The 18,310-nt window shown below is 33.9% G+C and overlaps 1 protein-coding gene across 5 annotated transcripts; it reads left to right on the top strand.

Moving 5' to 3' along the window:
* The first annotated feature begins 119 nt into the window (after window positions 1–119).
* Window positions 120–16,548, top strand: CETN3 (centrin, EF-hand protein, 3). Of its 5 annotated transcripts, none has more exons than XM_011944255.1 (6): window positions 120–262; window positions 2,105–2,240; window positions 4,151–4,265; window positions 10,055–10,132; window positions 13,318–13,389; window positions 15,769–16,548. In XM_011944255.1, the coding sequence occupies exons 1-6, from the start codon at window positions 246–248 to the stop codon at window positions 15,810–15,812; spliced, it is 462 nt and encodes a 153-aa protein (XP_011799645.1). In that variant the 5' UTR covers window positions 120–245; the 3' UTR covers window positions 15,813–16,548. The 5 variants fall into 5 exon arrangements, with proteins under 5 accessions (XP_011799645.1, XP_011799641.1, XP_011799644.1 ...); XM_011944251.1 differs by having other exon boundaries at window positions 10,055–10,246; XM_011944254.1 differs by lacking the exon at window positions 13,318–13,389 and adding an exon at window positions 13,989–13,993 and having other exon boundaries at window positions 10,055–10,246; window positions 15,778–15,893.
* Window positions 16,549–18,310: the final 1,762 nt, after the last annotated feature.

Genomic DNA, 18,310 nt, shown 5'->3' with positions numbered 1-18,310 from the left:
AAAGTTTTTTTTTTCTTGATTGACGTAAAGCGTACCCAATGAAAATAAAATTGGTAAAGCTTCCGCCATAATGGGCAGAACCATAGCGACATTTCAACCAATCCAGCTCAAAAGTGTCTATGTTGTGGGAGGTCCCTGAGGCCGCTGAGGTCGTTCGTGTCTGTTGAACGGTTGTGGGAGTCTTGCTGCTTTGGGTAGGGGGTTAAAATCGTTTCTTGAGAGGAACGACTCTGTCCGAAGAGATAATGAGTTTAGCTCTGAGGTCGGTAATAAGGAGGCGGCAGTGCTCTCCACACCCCGGAGCGGGACCTAGGGAGGGTGTGTGTGGAAGGGAGGCCGTTTGGGGCCGTGGCGAGGCAGGGGATGCTGTTTGGGATGCGGGAAAGGAGCCTAGGGCAGCCTGCCCGGATCACTCACCCTCTGGGCTCCGGTGCCCTGCAGGGAACGAGACTTCCAGTGCATTTCTGCTAAGGAGGTTATTTCTGTCAGCGCGTAGGGCTTTGGACTACCAAAAAAATGGGGTTAGTTGCGAGCGAGGAGGGAATGAAATATCGCGAGGCTTCTACTCTGTTGCTCTGACAGATCAGGCCGCGGAACATCCCTTCATTCAATCCGTATGCCTGGCCAGGGCCCCACCTCGGCTGCTCCGCTGCCGATGCAATCATCCACCTATAAATTTTGGAAATAACAAAAAACTCTTTCCTCTTCTCCCAAGGTCCTGCTTTACGGTGTAATTGGAAACCCATTTTAGTGACTAACTGGCAAACTGTCTCTTGGATTTCCTGTTTCTTTCGTTTCTTTACCTTTCAGTTCTAACCACTAACCCTCTGTTGCCTGCTCCCCCTATGTAGACGTTGTACTGTGAAACTATACATATACTTAGGACACTCTAAAAATGTTCCATGTTCTGCTAAGGGATAATCATGGTACCCTTGGATGGGGTCAGGGGTGGGTCGGTTCTGGACTTGGCCTCTAAAAGTCTCAGGAAGAAAAAGACTCTGACCCCAGGAATACCCAAGTTTGTGTCAAGTCAGGTCTCATGAAAGGAAGATCTTCCTCAGCTTTGTCATACTGTATCTACTGGTCACTTCCTAGCTTTTTTTTTTTTTTTTTGGTAGCGTTCAGAGACCAAAACGACTTTCAAATGCAACTAGATACGTGTTTTAAATACAGTCAACTGGTTTTGACATGTTAATGTGTTACCGGATTGTATGTTTCAAAACTTATTCTTACACCAGTGTTGCGGCTCCATTGGAAAACTTGGAGCACATTTAGATGGGCAGCTCTTAAGGAAAACATTTCTGGCTTTAAAGTAATTTTTGCTTTTTTCTTTAAGCGTTTCCAGAGTTTATGAGAAGTTTAACCTTCAAGTTTACATGTTAAGTGAGACAAGACTTATGAAGCACAAATATTGTATACTTTTTTGACATCTAATATTTGTCATATGTTTAGACTCATTAATATTTTGGATGATTTGTTAATATCAGGGGAGGAAATGACACGTAAATTGCCAAACTGTTAGAAACGTGTAATCTAAAAACATTTTGAACCAGCAGTCCCAAAATATAAGTTAACTCAGTTGTATTTTTTGTAGTAATTTTATGAACTTAATTATCAGAACTATCAAAAGTAAACCGATATATAGTGATTGTCAGTTATGAATTTTGGTTTCATTTGGAGATTTTTTTGTTTCTTTAACATTCTTGTACAATATTGTGAGTGTTTTTGTTTTTCTTGGTTGGAGTTGGTTGGAGTATCAGACATAAAAGTAATGTTGCTTATTCACAGTTCTTGTTTCTTCCACAGTAACATTAGTGGGAATAAATAAAAAGCTAGGGAAAGTGGGAATAAATAAAAAGCTGGGAAAAGGAAAAGTTTGGTCCTCATTTCTTTTAATAATTTGTAACACTCTTTAGTTTTGGGAAGTTCATATTTATAGCAATTTAGTCTATGGAATAAACAGGGCATTGACTCATAAAGGGAAAGTTTCCCTATCTTTCTCCAAAGTACTTTCTTTTTTGAAATTTAGAAAATAATTATTGGCTAATTTCTGTTAGTAAAGAGAATTAAAGTGGACTAAGGGCTTTTTCTTTCCATTTCATAGAAGTGAGCTTGTAGTAGACAAAACAAAGAGGAAAAAAAGAAGAGAACTGTCTGAGGAACAGAAACAAGAAATTAAAGATGCTTTTGAACTATTTGATACAGACAAAGATGAAGCAATAGATTATCATGAATTAAAGGTAATGGTATACTTTAAAATACTTGTTTCTGTGTTAAAATGATTTGCATTTTGACAGTTGCTTTACATTACATTTCTAAGTAATTATTTTAACTAAATTGGTTTTGGAACTATGAAGGCATTTTAAGCATTCATAGTTAGATTCTATAATAATACTGAATAGAACTCCTAACACAGTTTTTAGAAAATCTTTTTCACGTGATAAAACGAATAGCATTTTAAATGTAACAATACATTCCTAGGGAAGGTGCTTATTTTTCACTGACATAATTAAAGGATTTCAAACTGGAATTTAAACTATTCTTACCATATTCTTTTCACTGTTTTTTTTTGTTTTTGTTTCTTGGTGACTCATACTGTTTTCAGACTGTGGGATTGTTGTCTTTTAGTCCTATAATTTGTGTTTGTTAGTAACATAGTCTCAATCCACTTTCTGTGGTACAAACAACTTCAGTGCTGTTTGATGTTGACACATGCTAATAGGTAAAAATGTCAACTTTAAGACCTAGAATGTCAAGGTGTAGAGAGGGATTTGTAAATTATTATTTGTCAGGGTATAAGGAGAGATTTGGGTTTAGGGTAGAATGGGACTTACTTTCAGCACAGTGGGAAAGATAGTATTTTGAGATTTTTAATAGCCTTAATGGATAGGTGAATGTAAGTGTTTATTTGGTAGTTTTAATTTTTGTAATTTCGTAAGGGATTTTTAAGCATTAGAATTCCAAGTAGGGATACGAACTATGCAGTGACAGTATAGAATGTATAAAAGCAGTTAATAGGCCTGTAAGTCTAGCTTTCTCAATCTTGCAGTCCTCTTTAGCTCTCTTTTCCCACTGTTTTTTGTTTTTGTCTTATTTTTGGTTACCCAGATTTGATCAAGTCTTCCTTTATAGTGTCTCTTCCATTAGTAACCATTGACTGGCTTGGTTTCAGACCTTATTTCATACCTGGAGCTTCCTAAATGGTTTCTCTACTTGTAGTTCACCTTTTACACTACCACTGAATTTAGATAGTTTAAAAAGTCTTTCACCATTGCTTATAAATTGTTAGTTGCTCATAAACCTTTACTATCATTATATAGTACTTAAAGTTCAGATTCCTTTGCTTTCTACTGAATGTTCTCTACACTTTTGCCACCAACTACTTTTTTCATTTGCTAACTGCTTTCTTCTTTCCAAACTCTTGTAATTCACGTGGAATTCACCTTCTAATCCAGGTGAGCAGTTTATCTCACCTGAACTCTTCTAATTCAGGTGAGGTAAACTGCTCTGTTCGTTGTCCTTCAAACCTATTGTTCATTTCAGTGTTTCTTTTAATACTAGTCATCCTTCCCAAATGCCCTACTGCTCCTCTTCATCTGTCCTTCAAGGAACAACTTGAATCTTTCCAAATAAGACTTATCTAGTCAGTAATATGTTTCCTTCCTTGTTACTAGTAACAAAAATCTCTTTTTTCTTTAAACTCAGGGTCCTTAGCCCTATCATTTACCTAATAACTAATCATGGAGATACTGATGATAATTCTTATTTTAATGTTTTATCTCTTCTATCATATAACTGTTTAATATTTATGCTATGCCTTTTTCTCATTTTGGTTGTTAATCCCTTGATAACAAATAACAGTCAAATTATCTGTGCAGTAAGTTAGTGCATTTTATATAGTAAAATCTGTAAACACTTGTTGGTTACTTTGTCATATAAAAATGCAATTTATAAATGAAAAAACTTATACATACTTAATTTCAGTAGTGAAGAACAATTACACTGTCACTGCTATTTTAAAGAGGTAAAACATGCAAAAAAATTATATTTTATTAATGTGTTTTCATCTCTTAAGATGTAAAAAGTTAATAATTAGAAATTCCTTTGTAAAGATTGCTTTATAATTTGCTTTTCCCTTTTAATCCAAAAGGTGGCAATGAGAGCCTTGGGGTTTGATGTAAAAAAAGCTGATGTACTGAAGATTCTTAAAGATTATGACAGAGAAGCCACAGGGAAAATCACCTTTGAAGATTTTAATGAAGTTGGTGTGTATTTTAATAGTCTTTGTAATCAGCAGCTGTTAGGAAATTGTCTGATTAATATGACTTTTTAAATTTTAAATTCTCTAGGTTACGGAATTTTCTTATAGAACACTGGTGTATAATGTGACTCTTACTCAGTTTTGTTTGGATTTTTTTTTTTTTTTTACTTTTTTCATTTTCAAAGAAAAAATACGGCTTTGCTCTGAGATTTATAGTTTTGTCTTTTGTTTTGTTGTGAAGATTCTAACCAAGGAACTACTGGGTAGCTTTTTATGGAAAGATGCTTTTCCAAGTTATTTGTATTTATATTATGTAATAAAACTTGAAGGGTGATCAAAAAATTATTTTTGCTCAGTAAAACAGAAAATTTGATATCCTGCTGTTTGGAAGATTCCTAGTTTCCCAAGACCTTTCTGGTATGTGATTTTTGCTGGCTAAGTGGGGAAGAGGGAACTGGTAGTAGTTGGTATTTCTGGCCGTAGATGAAATGCACGACTTCAGGTTGACAAAGTTTATGAGAGGCTACATTCTCTGGATGACCTTGATCTTAGTGGGTAAAGTCATCTGTTTAGAGGGTAGTAGTAAAGGAGGCAGTGGGCATACTGGAAGCAGGAGAAAACATCCTAGTACCACCAACTGAAGATAATGTGTCATAGGCTTAATATGGCTAAATTTTTGTGTGGTTGATGTTAGTGAATTATTTATAGCATACATAGACCAGGCTTTTTCAAAATAGAAGAGTCTGGAAGACAAGGATGTTACTATTGTCTAGGATATTACCTACAAAATATATAAATATTCAGGTTTATTTCTATTTTTTTTCCCCTAAACCAATGGGTCACGATATAAGCACATCATATAAGTATTTTAAGATATTTGGAAACAAATTCTGTTATATACACAAACCCTTTCTTTTAAATATTCATCAAGAAGCAATATGGGAAGCAAAAAGAAATGGCAATTAGTATACGCAGAGAAAATTTAGATTCATGTCATTAGTCAGTTTTTTAAATCCAAACGCTCGAGTCAAAAGCAGTTGAGATGGAAAATAAATGATAAACCTAAGAGAAAAAAAATACAGCACAGAAGATACTCAACTTATGAACTAATATATGACTGTTTAGAGAGGCAACTTGTCTGTTGGGGACATTTTCCTTTTTTCCTCTAATTTGTAGAATTATTTATTTGAGGAGAGGGAGAGAGCCACCTTTTGTTCTCCCAGAATGGACACTCTCCTGAAGTTTATGATTGTAGTATTCCTAGTTTTACCTTAGATTGTTTATTTGTAGAAACAAGATATTAGGATACAGTGGAAATGATACTATTAGGAAGGAGCTATAATCCAGGTATGTTTAGTACAGTGTAGTGGTTTAGCACTTGGAACCAGATTCTGTTGGTTCATACCTTGGTTTTGCCACTTTATAGCTCTGGAACTTGGTCTTTTTAATACCCTGTGCCTCATTTTCCACTATAAAGTGGGGATCATTGTACTCTCTCATGAGATTCTTCTGAGGATTAAGTTAATAACATGTAAAGTACCTAGAAAAGGGCCTAGCATGTTGTAAGTGCTACTAAGCATTTATTATTATTATTACTTTAAAAAATTGTCTTTGTTTCAGGGGCTCAAAATAATCATATATGCATCACTGGGACATAAAATAGACTCTGTGTATACTTTTTATTGACTTTTTTTCATAAAGCCTATTGTAAGCACTATATCGTCACTAATAATTTTACAAAATATTTTATTTCATCTTAATACAATTTTAAAATTGTAATTTTTTTTATTGGCAGTTGGGACCAGAATCCCATGCCACCTCCACTTTTTCCTGATGCCCTATCTGTTATTAACAGAGCAGAAATAATGGGTTCTTTTAGAATAAATAGATGTGGCTAAACTTCAGCTTTGACACTCAAAGATTAACCTTTTGACAGCTATCTTAGCTATCTTAAGGCTACCTATGGAGAGTACCAGGTGTAAAATAAAAATTTATTACTGTTTGGGAATCAGTCAAGAACTATGTATTTCCCCTTTTGTTGATTATTTTTAACTAATCACTGACACAGATTAATATATTTTGTGCTTTGGGACAAATGATTCTAAATCATAACATTTGAGTCCTAGTTTTATGAACTACTCAAGGATACTGTTCCACAGATCTATCTGGATGAAGTTTGGCAGTTAACTATTATGGATTCTTCCTAGTACTGGAAAAAAGCCTTAAAATATATTTAATGTAAGTTTAGGGTCAAGACAGCCTGAGGCTAGTGAGTAACATAGATGTTTTAGGAATTCTGTCTTTAACACCAACGTAAGTGAAACGTTTGTACACTATTTTTGACATGTACTAATTGCTGATTCAGATTATGATACTATATTATTGTCTTCATTTTGCTTATTTAACACTGAATTTTTTGGTATTAGGTACTGTACTGAGGTTGGGAAGAAGACTTAATTAAAAGTTACTAAGAGGTTCTTCTTTCAGGGAGTTTACAATGTACATCTAGGTGACAACAGGCTATAGTACTATGTGGTAAATTGTAATTTTGTCTAGGACAGAAGTCAGCAACTATAGCCTTTGGACCAAATTCAGCTGCTGCTTGTACACTACCACACCCATTCTTTCATGCAGCTTTTGTGCTACTATGGCAGAGTGAGTAGTTAGAGACTTTATGGCCCTCTACAAAGCCTAAAGTATTTACTGTCTGGCCTTTTACAGGAAAGATTTGTTAATCCCTGATACAGAGGAATTGAAGACTTTGCAGAGGAGATTTTAAATTTAGGCCTTTGGAAACGTGAGTAGGATTTCATTCCAAGATTGCCAAGAAGAGTAGAGAAAAAGCATTCTAGGCTTAGAAAGCAGCAACAACAAAGACTGGTACTAGAAGCATAGCATGTTTCGGAAACTAGATAGTGTTCTGGGCTAGACGATAGGGAAATGCCTGGAAGTGTAGGATTGGGCCAGACTGGTAAAGTCTTGTAAAACTTAAAAGATAAAAGATTTTGAATTTTAGTTAGCAGAGGATCATTCACAGTTTTTAAGGGGGGAGGATATGATATATTTGAGAAAGAAAACTGAAGAGAGTATTATGGATGATGCAATGGAAGGAAGAGAGACTGCAGACAGAAAATACTATTTTTTATGCTGAGGATGGCGAGCGTGAAAAGAAAATACATTTAAGAATAAAAAAGAGGCTAGGCTTGGTGGCTCATGCCTGTAATCCCAGCACTTTGGGAGGTCAAGGCAGGAGGATTGCTTGCTCACAGGAGTTTGAGACCAGCCAAGGCAACAAAGTGAGATCCTGTCTCTACAAAAAATAAAAAAAAAAATTAACCAGATGTGATGGCACATGCCTGTAGTCCCAGCTGCTTTGGAGGCTGAGGTGGAAAAATTGCTTGAGCCCAGGAGTTGAGGCTGCAGTAAGCTGGGATCATGCCATTGCACTCCAGCCTGGGCAACAGAGCGAGACCTTGTTTCAAAACAAATAAAAATTAAAAAAATAGTATTCTCAGTACTATAGGACCTGATTGAGTTTATGGGACTGAAAATGGTTTATACTTTTCAAATATGGAATCTGGCTGTAAATGTTGCTGTTATCTTTTGGTGGGGGTAGAGGAGGCAGCTACAGTTACCGTGGTGGTAGTGGAATGAATTTGGAGTCCAACATGTCTCACTGGTATGTTTGGATAGAAGTTTCCAGAAGACATTGAGAAATAACAGTTAAAGCTGTATTTCTAGCATTACCTACAATGATTTTTAATTTACTTTTGATGTGATGTTTTTGGGTTTGCCGTATTCTTAAGTGATTTTTACACATGAAAGGTCTAAGAAAGTATTTTGAAGAAGTACATTTCTGATAGTATGTGTAATTAAATCATTTGAAAATACAGTTACATGGATAGAAATTTGGAGTTTTGTGAAATAAATGAAACCCACCTTAACTGCCTCTGTATCAGTTTACTAGTATTTTCATTGAAAATAAATATATTTCTTGTAATTAAATTCTACTTTGTGGAACAAGAATAGAACATGAAGGCATGGAGGAGAATCATTATAAAGTTATATATTAGGTAATGTTTTTGCTGTCCAAAATGATGAGCATTTATAATTCCCAAGAAAAGCTGCATTTTAAGGAAGAATATTGATAAAAGAATATATAGACACATAGCTCTGAAATAACTAACACAATTAAAGTACCAGTGGGATAAGAATTTATACATCTTGGAGCCCCATCTGTTTCCCAATCACCCTGTTGCTTCTTTAAGTACATTAATACTTTCAGCAAGCTGCTTTTTTGGTTCACCTGTCATGTAAATTATTTAATTGGTGAAGAAAATTTCTTAACACTTTTTTTCCTTGTCCTGCTTTTTTGTTGGGACTAAATTCAAAATAAGTTGAGTATGTGCCATAGAGTTAAGTGTGGTATTTTATTTTGGTGTTATGGCTGTAGATATGCCAGCTCCTTTTTGACTGAATATTTATGAGCTTTGATGATTTGCATACTTACAGTAATATACTTCAATTAGTTACTTGGCAGCCTTTTTGGATGAAATTAATGGATAAAAGGAAACTATTGAAAATATGTGTAGATGATATAATAGTCATTTGAATAGGTGATTATTGAACCTAATATAGGTGAAACAGCCACAAAACACTAACTTGTTGGAGACTTTGTATTTTTTTCATTCTGGGTTCTTTAAACATTCCAGTATTTTCCATCTATAAGCAGTTTTCTTTTTTTTTTTTTTGTAATGATTCTGTAACCTTTAATAGGACCAAGTTATTTTTAATAGCATAGTAAAGGTCATAAATACCTTTTCTTGTAGTGGCAGATAGTGTATATAATTACTTCAGAGATATTTATTTAGATATTGTTAGAATTTTATTTAGTAACTTAACAATTTTTATGCCACAGATTTTTATTTTAATTTTTATTGTGGCTATTGATTGAAGACTGGTAAAATTGAAAATACTTAAGCTTATTACTATGTTGTTATATATGATTATATTTAGTGTATTAAAATACACAATTACCATTGAGGTTTGAAACTACATTTATTTTTAGTTAGTTGTCTGAGAGTGATTTATCCAAACAAAACAGGTAAGCTTTAAGGAGACCTTCTTTCCAGAGGTTTTTTTTTGGGTGGGCTTTCCTGCTATAGTCAGATTTGATCCTATTTACTACCTTCTAAATTTTGGAAAACCAAGAGGTTCTTCTAATCACGAAGGTATTAGTGGAATTTTCATCTGCTCTCTTGAGATTGTGCCTGTGTCTGCGATGGCAGTACTTTTTGTCTTTTGCAGTTTTTCTTGTTTTGAAGTTGGATTAAATTTGAGGAAGAATCAGTGTTAGTATGACATTTAGTTAGCAAGCAGCTTTTATTTAGTTAGCTCCAATTATTTTGTTGGTATGTCTCTCCACAAGTAGATGACACACTCCTTGTGTGCTTGATGTCAGTGGAGCCTAGTACAATTGTTGATTATAGTAGATCTTAAATAAATATGGAATAAATGTAGTCCTTTTAATTTTGCCTCTGTGTGATATAGTTTTGCTTACTTTTTTAATAAGACAAGTTGCTCATAATAAAAAGGTTAACATTCAGAATATGGATTTGGTTTTTCTAATTTCAGGTTTATCTCGGGGTTTGGGGATCTCATTTAACATTTTGTTGTCAGATTAAATGTTGACAGTCACAGCTTTAATTCTCATCTAATATTTAGTTGATATCACAAATGAATGCCTTTGTGACTATGCAGGTTTATTAAAATATATATATTTTTAAACTGTAGTGACAGACTGGATATTGGAAAGAGATCCCCATGAAGAAATACTCAAGGCATTTAAACTATTTGATGATGATGATTCAGGTAAAATAAGCTTGAGGAATTTGCGACGTGTTGCTAGAGAATTGGGTGAAAACATGAGTGATGAAGAGCTTCGAGCTATGATAGAAGAATTTGACAAAGATGGTGATGGAGAAAGTAAGTTTTAAGTGAAAGATATTTTCCAAGTATTCCTGATGCTACACGTGTAATACATTTTTCTAAAAACAAATGACTTGCAAGACTTTTTTGTAAACTTACCGCTTCTTGTAATGGGCTTTCTGTCTAAATAATTCACATATTCAGTTTAGAATGAAGCAGATCTCTAAAACCAATTACACTTCAAGAAGGTACCTCACTTTTCTCTGAAGGTGAAACATCACCAAAATTTCAGCCTTTCAATAAAATTTCAGTCTTTAATGGCTTCTCCCTCAACCTACATGCTAAGTTCTAAGTTCTATTGATTTTCCCCTTCAAATGTTTTGAATCTGTTTTTATCTTTGTCCACTGTGGCTGTCCTAGTTCAGGCCCTAATTTCTAATTAGGAATGTTATGGGCCTCATTTCTTCTTACCTTGGCTGCCTACTGGGTGCAGTGTCCTGTGTGTTGACTGGTGCTACACAATGAAAAAGGCAGATGTGGTTCCTGCTTTCACTTGGCAGTCTCTTGTAGTGTCCTGATTGCCCTTTAGGCATATAAAAGTCTCTAACCTCTTCTTCAGTCTCTTGGTCTCATTCTTTTCCTAAAATATACATTTGATAATGCCATTTCCTTTTTCAAACACTTGGAACGATTCTTCAGTGTCTACAGAGTAAACTTCAAAGCCTTCTATGATCTGTCCTACCTTAAGTAATTTTATTTCCCAGTATATTCTTCCACTTTTCTTCTTTAACCCTCACCTCCTATATGTACACATTTTGTCAAAATACTCTATCCTGAAAACACGTTTTTATGCTATTCATTTCATCATGCTGTTTCTTAAGAATGCTCTAATGTTAATTTCTGCCTGCTGAAATGTGATTCATTCTCTCAGGTACGTATTAAACACCATCTTTTTCTCAAAAGCTTCCCATAACGCTCTCTGTGTGAATCATGAGACTTCCATTGAAGGCCTATAGCATTTAGAGAAACAGATTGTTTTGATACTTTCATACACTTAATATGGAATCTTTTGGCTGGAAACTTAAGTTTTGTTGAGATAAAAACCACTTTATTTGTATGTTAAACTGCTAAAGATTAGACCTTGCTATCTTTTTTGTGAACTTTAGTATTATTCTGTCTTTGTGACTTTTTCATGCTTTTCGGTATCTAAGAGCAATGAAATTTTAAAAATACTGGGTATATAAAATAATAAACATGGCGAATGTGAAGTTAAAGGTAGATAAGATGTACTACAAGATAGACATAAAGCTGTGATAATGATACAGAAAGAGTCACTTCCCCCCCGCCCACAACATATATAAAATAAAACACAGCACATCTTTTGGAAAAAATGAAAGGAACGTTTTGAAAAGCCAGAATGGATCATCTTTTAAATAATGATGATGTTTGTTAACATTTATTTAGCAGTTACTGTATTGGATATTAGCATGAATTATGTCACTTAATTTCTGTAATAACTTGTAAAGTAGATATAATATTATACCTATACATGCGTATAATAGATGTATATATATAGATGAGAAAACTAAAGCTTTGAGAGATTAATAGTCTGCCCCAGGTTATCACAAAGCTAATACTGTACATGGTAGAGCCAGAACTCAAAATCAAATCTCCATAATGGCAAAGAATGTGCTTTTAAATATAATATTGTATTGCCTCTTGGGCTGTGAAGTAAAATATTAACCAGACTTCTATGTTTATGGAGTTTTAAAAATTACGTACTATTATAGGAAGCAGTGTATTAGCAACATACTCAGTTGGAACTTCGAATTCTAAGATTTGCTTTTCCCCTTCAAAGCCAGATGGTCTCTAAGGTACTTAATCTACTTAGTTCTCTAAAATTCCTATTGTTAGCAACTTATAGTAAGATTCACTCTATGAAATGGTTGATTTATGAAAAATTTTGTTAAAGAAGGCAATATAAAAGGAAACAAAGTGTCATATTTTCTTGATTCAATAAATGTTTTACCAAATGCTTATTTTAAGCTAGGCATTGTGGTAGATTTATTAGATATAGAAACTTGATTTAAGATATTAATAGAGAAGGTTATAAAACCAAATGTACAGAGGTATAGAAGATTGTCTTTTAACTGCCTACAAGACTCTCTGGTAGTAAAGTAACTAGTTTAATTTCCTGAGCCACTTTCTAATTTTTACTTTTTGGGGTTTAAGTACTGTGTTTTTAGGTATGAATCATGGAATTCAGTTGTCCCTTGATAAACACAGGAGATTAGTTCCAAGTCGCTTAAGGATGACAAAATCTATGGTGCTCAAGTCCCTTGTATAAAATGGCATAGTATTTGATATAACTTTCACATATCCTCCTGTATACCTTAAATCATCTCTAGATTACTTATAATACCCAATACAATGTAAATGCTATGTAAATAGTTAAACTTTATTTTATTTGTATTTTTTTATTGTATTATTTTCCCAAATATTTTTCATTGCAGTTGGTTTAATCAGCAGATGTGAGGAACCTGTGGTTACAGAAGACTGAGTGTAGTTTTAAATATGTTTGAAATGCTATTATAATTTAAATTTTTTATGTATAAACAATATAAAAATTAAGTGTTTTGTGGTTTTCAAACTTCTCTATGAAGCTTAAAATGTGCAGTTTGAGTATTGAAATTTTACAGATCAAGAAAAAGTTCTAGATCTTTTTTTTTTTTTTTTTTGAGACGGAGTCTCGCTCTGTCGCCCAGGCTGGAGTGCAGTGGCCGGATCTCAGCTCACTGCAAGCTCCGCCCCCCGGGTTTACGCCATTCTTCTGCCTCAGCCTCCCGAGTAGCTGGGACTACAGGCGCCTGCCACCTCGCCCGGCTAGTTTTTTGTATTTTTTAGTAGAGAAGGGGTTTCACCATGTTAGCCAGGATGGTCTCGATCTCCTGACCTTGTGATCCGCCCGTCTCGGCCTCCCAAAGTGCTGGGATTACAGGCTTTCTAGATCTTTAAGTAACAAGTACTTTTTGGATTTTGAATATTTTAATCATGGCTGTATTACACTGTTAAAATGATTTGTAATCAAATCATTCTAAGGCTGTTTTATGTTTTTTCTCTTAATACAGTTCTTAAGAACATACTCTTGCTTCCTATTTGGTCTAGATGCCTCAGTCTAAATCGGGGGTTCTTCAGTGAAGGTGCACACTGGCTGAATTGATTAATAATTTTATGTATTTGAGCTTTATTTATTGGAAACAGAGAGGGATCATAGCTTTCCTAAGATATTCAGACATGGCTATTTAACTGCAGAGGTTAAAGATCACTACTTCAATTTGTAAGATTCTTGAAAGTAGTTTGAGAGTATTATAGATTTTGTATTACGTTCTTGCTATGTCTATTACAGTGTTTTATAGATGTTAAATACTGATTGCATGGATTCATAGTTCCCTGTCAGCTTCTGGAGGGTGCATTTTTCCTAACTCTTAGCTTATTTGTGTGAGGCATACACTATTCTCTTTCTCAACTGTATTTCTGATGGTGTTCTCCCACCCCAGCTCCCTTTCTACCTCCTTTCCAGATTCTGTGTTTTTATTTTAGAGCCCAAGTAATGATTTACCTTTACCTGAATTTTTCTCATTAGTAATAATTTTTACCATTGTGAAGGATTTTTTTCAACACTGATTTGGTCTTTATTTTAATAATAAATAGTATTTTATGTTATAAAACATTTGTTCTGTTTCAAGTATAAAAACTGACTAACATAGTTATCGAAACTGGTTTTCTATGTGGTTTCTAGAACCAGTGCAGTATGTATTCTTTTCATTCCCTGTGACCATGTTTTATCTCCTCAACATATTTTAATTGGCTAATTTTTTCTAACTATTCATTATGGATATTCTCAAACGTAGAGAAAAATTGTCAGACTACTACAGTGAACACCATTGTACCTTCTGCCTAGATTCAATAATTACAGTATTTTACTGCATTTGCTTTATCTGTCGTGTGTATGTTTTTTTCTCAATCATTTGAAAATAAATTTCGTATATTAAGAACTCAATCCTTTAGGCCAGGCACCATGACCCATGCCTGTAATCCCAGCACCTTGGGAGGCTGAGGCAGGTGGATTGCTTAAGCCCAGGAGTTCAAGACCAGCCTTGGCAACATGGTGAAACCTCATCTCTACCAAAAATACAAAAGTTAGCCAGTCTCATAAATAAATAAATAAATTAATTAATTAAATTTTAATAATAAAACAAAAGAAAGCTTGATCCTTTAATATTTTAGCATATCCATCTACTAAGAACAAGGATATATCTTTCATAAAGCTATGATATCAATGTTACACTTAAGAAAGTTAACAATAATTTTATAATATCATATAATATCTTTCTCATTTCAGTTTTAATGTATACCAGAATAGGAAGCCTGGTGTCTGTTTTGATATATTACACAACACTTATTGTGGTATTGGCATTCACTAGCCACTTAAAAATGTTTGATTCAATGGAGTATTTTCATATAATACCTTCTATGGTAAATAAGAGTTAATCTAAAACATCATCTCATAGTTCAGTGTTTTCAGATGAAGGAAATGAGATGCAGAACTGTTCTGTGCAGAGCTATGACTAGAAACCAGGTCTTAATGTCTCTGTAGTTTTCTTTTGGCATTATTAAAATTATCATTCATAACTTGTGTCTTGCTTAGGTATGTATTAAGTCTTAGGGCTAAATGCTAAATACTTAGTAGAAGTATCTTCTGAACATTTTTCTTAATTGATATGTGCACATATATTTGGTTTTCAAAATTATATTCAATAAGATTATCTGATTTCTTATTTCTAGGTTGCTGTCTTAAACATTATGTTTTATAAATTGGAGATTCTTACTATATTTATAATTTTGGCAAACTAAATATTAGTCCTTATCCATGATTATTTTCTGCATTTACATCTATATAGTTGCTGGATTACCTTGGTGATTAAGATTAAATCTGTAATCTTTTCAAATTGCCATTTTTATTGATACTTTTGAGGTATGGTGACCTGGTTTTAATTATTCTTTAATGTAGGCTTTTAAGCATATAAAAGTTCAAAAAATAATAATTTCTTATTTTTATGATTTTAATATATTTTCATTCTTTAGAAATCTAATTTACATGCATGATATGTTCAAGCTTACTTGTAAAGGAAGGATTTGCTAAATGAACTAGTAGAATAAAGGTTATAAAGAAGATTGTTTAAAGAACTTTGAAATGTCAAGCATTTAAAATGTTTTAGCAAGTATGTACAAATATGACTGTGATTGACTTTTTTGGTAACATTATCTTTTCCCCAGTTAATATTATAGAATACTAATTTATAATGTTTATCACATTATATGTACTTTTGCATTCAAGAGGTTACATTTAATAAACACGTTCCACTTCCTAACAAAGTAAAAGCAAAAAGCCATGCCTTGATGTAACAATTTTGCATAATGTAAAATTTTTTAAATACTTAGTGTAAAATGGTAGTTGTGGACTCTGAAAAAGTAAAATATTTATATTTCTGACTGTTTCATTTTCTTTCTTACCACAGTAAACCAAGAGGAGTTCATTGCTATTATGACTGGTGACATTTAAAGAATTACAAGGATAAACACTAAGAATGTTGCAGTTATCATCTTATATTCTATTTTTGTGCCTGGAGCCATTTGAAAAAAACCAACTTAGTTCTTTTATCCAAAAGGACCAAAAATAAGCATCTTATGTATTTGTATTTTACTACTGTTAAGTTTCTTTGTATGAAATATGTTGTTAGTACTCAGATAGTTTAGCTTTGTATTTATAATAGAGCTTTTATATAGTTTTTAAAAATTGAGTATGTGATATGTGTTCTTTGAAGGTTTTTTAATTTAACATTAATAGTCACTTTTATTTTGGTGCACACGTTTTCCAGACTTTCATTAATAAAATGCTTATTTTATTAGTATTTTAAAGTTTGGTAAATTTGTTTTTATTACTAGTATCTGTTAACCCTCAAGAGTGTATTTGTTAAATCTCCTCTTTATAATTTTACTAGTTTCTGAAACAAAAATTGAAATATAAATAGCAATAGAATGGCACATTTTTCCATTACCTAACATTTCATCAGTTTTGACAGTCTATATTTTAATACAAGATGACTCAATATAAGCCTAATCCCTTTTTTAAGAGTCCTGTCTTTGAGTTTAGAGGGAATAAGTATTGTGCAGATAGACCCATTTATCCTTGTGTATTATGTTTCTTAACTCTTTTGGTATCAATGTAAGTATGAAAGTTAATTTTTTTCTGAATATTTCCTCAAACGAATTGAATGAATACAATTTGAATTCTCTAACTTCTTGACTAAGTGAGAGATTTAAATTTTGGAATTTTGATTTGTTAAGATAATTATCATTCAATTAAATGTCACAGTGGTGAAAATAGAAAGCTGTAAGCCACAGAAATAATTTAAGTCTATGTTTAACCTATATAAAGGAACAGTCTGTGATTCACCAGGAAATAGTAGAGACAGACTTTCCAAGCATTGGTGGGCTCTTCTGCCTTGTAGAAGTGTATGTTAGGGGGAAACAAGTGGTTATGGAGATGGATCATAGGAAAAATAGTACTTATATGGATCCTTCACTCATAATCTAGTACTTGGTGTTATGGGCTGTCCCAGGAAGGGAATTGAGTTGTCTATTTCAGCAATCTTTCTTTAGAATTCTTGTTTTAAATTTTAAGTTTAAAGTACAGGATAATTTGAGGCACTTTAAGTGTTGTGAGCCTTTTAAGAGTATTACATTAAGGTCTGTCCACTAGAAATTTAACACAAAATCGGCAGGGAACACTATAGCAGTAGTGACATTTCAAACAGTTATCTAGAAAGCAAGTATATATTAGGTCATTCTTGTATTGCTATGAAGAAATACCCAAGACTGCGTATTTTATAAAGAAAAGAGGTTTAATTGGCTTACGGTTCTGCAGGCTTTACAGGAAGCATGGTGCTAGCATCTGCTTCTGGGGAGGCCTCAGGAATCTTACAATCATGGTAGAGGCAAAGGAGGAGCAGGCACATCACATGGTGAAAACCAGAGTGAGCAAGTAAGAGAAATACCAAGCACTTTTAAACCACCAGATTTCATGAGAACTCACTATTGTGAGGACATCTAATCACCTCCCACCAGGCCTCACCTCTAGTACTGGGGATTACAATTCAACCTATTTGGGTGGGGATAGATACACAAACTATATCAGCAAGTTAACTAGAGTAAAACTTAATTTTGAATACAAATTCAATGGTCACAGTCATAACAACAGGGCAACAGACCTTGAAATTAAAACATTTTTATCGCACTTACTGATGAGTTGCCTCTGTCTTGATCATGAAATATATTGATTTCCAGGAAAGAGAAAAATAAAACAGTAAAAGTAAATCTACTTTTGCGAGTCTTCTATGACTTTATTGGAATAGTGAAGCTATTTTTTGCCACTTTATGGATATTTTGTCTTTTTTCTTTTTTGGGGGGGACGGAGTCTCATTCTGTCCCCAAGGTTGGAGTGCCATGGCGTGATCTTGGCTCACTGCAACCTCCGCCTCTTGGGTTCAAGCAATTCTCCTGCCTCAGCCTCCCAGGTAGCTGGGATTATAGGCGCCTGCCACCACACCCAGCTAATTTTTGTATTTTTAGTAGAGGTGGAGTTTCACCGTGTTGGCCAGGCTGGTCTTGAACTTCTGACCTCGGGTGATCTGCCCACTGTGGCCTCCCAAAGTGCTGAGATTACAGGTGTGAGCCACCCCACCCGGCCGTCTTTTTTCTTAGTATACATACTTTCTCCTTGGGATACTAGCACCTTTGTTTCTTCTCTTACTGTGGGTTAGAGAAGGGTGCTCATCTGGGCTCTTCATGTTTGTGGAAGACTCGCCTTACAGTAGGATATGAATTATTGTTGTTTCTTCTGGTATTCATAATCAGTAACTGTAGAGTGGAAAGGAAAAAATACTGGCTAGTGCAGTTGACTGAAGAGTGATTTTTTTCTTGTAAAAAGAGGGAAGTAGGTATTTGTCATATTTATCCTTATGATCCTACTTGCTATGCAGTGGCATTTCATGATGTGAG

The sequence above is a fragment of the Colobus angolensis genome, unplaced genomic scaffold, assembly GCF_000951035.1.
Source record: "Colobus angolensis palliatus isolate OR3802 unplaced genomic scaffold, Cang.pa_1.0 Scaffold23, whole genome shotgun sequence".
Taxonomy (NCBI): domain Eukaryota; kingdom Metazoa; phylum Chordata; class Mammalia; order Primates; family Cercopithecidae; genus Colobus; species Colobus angolensis.
This window is presented reverse-complemented; position numbering and strand designations above follow the sequence as displayed.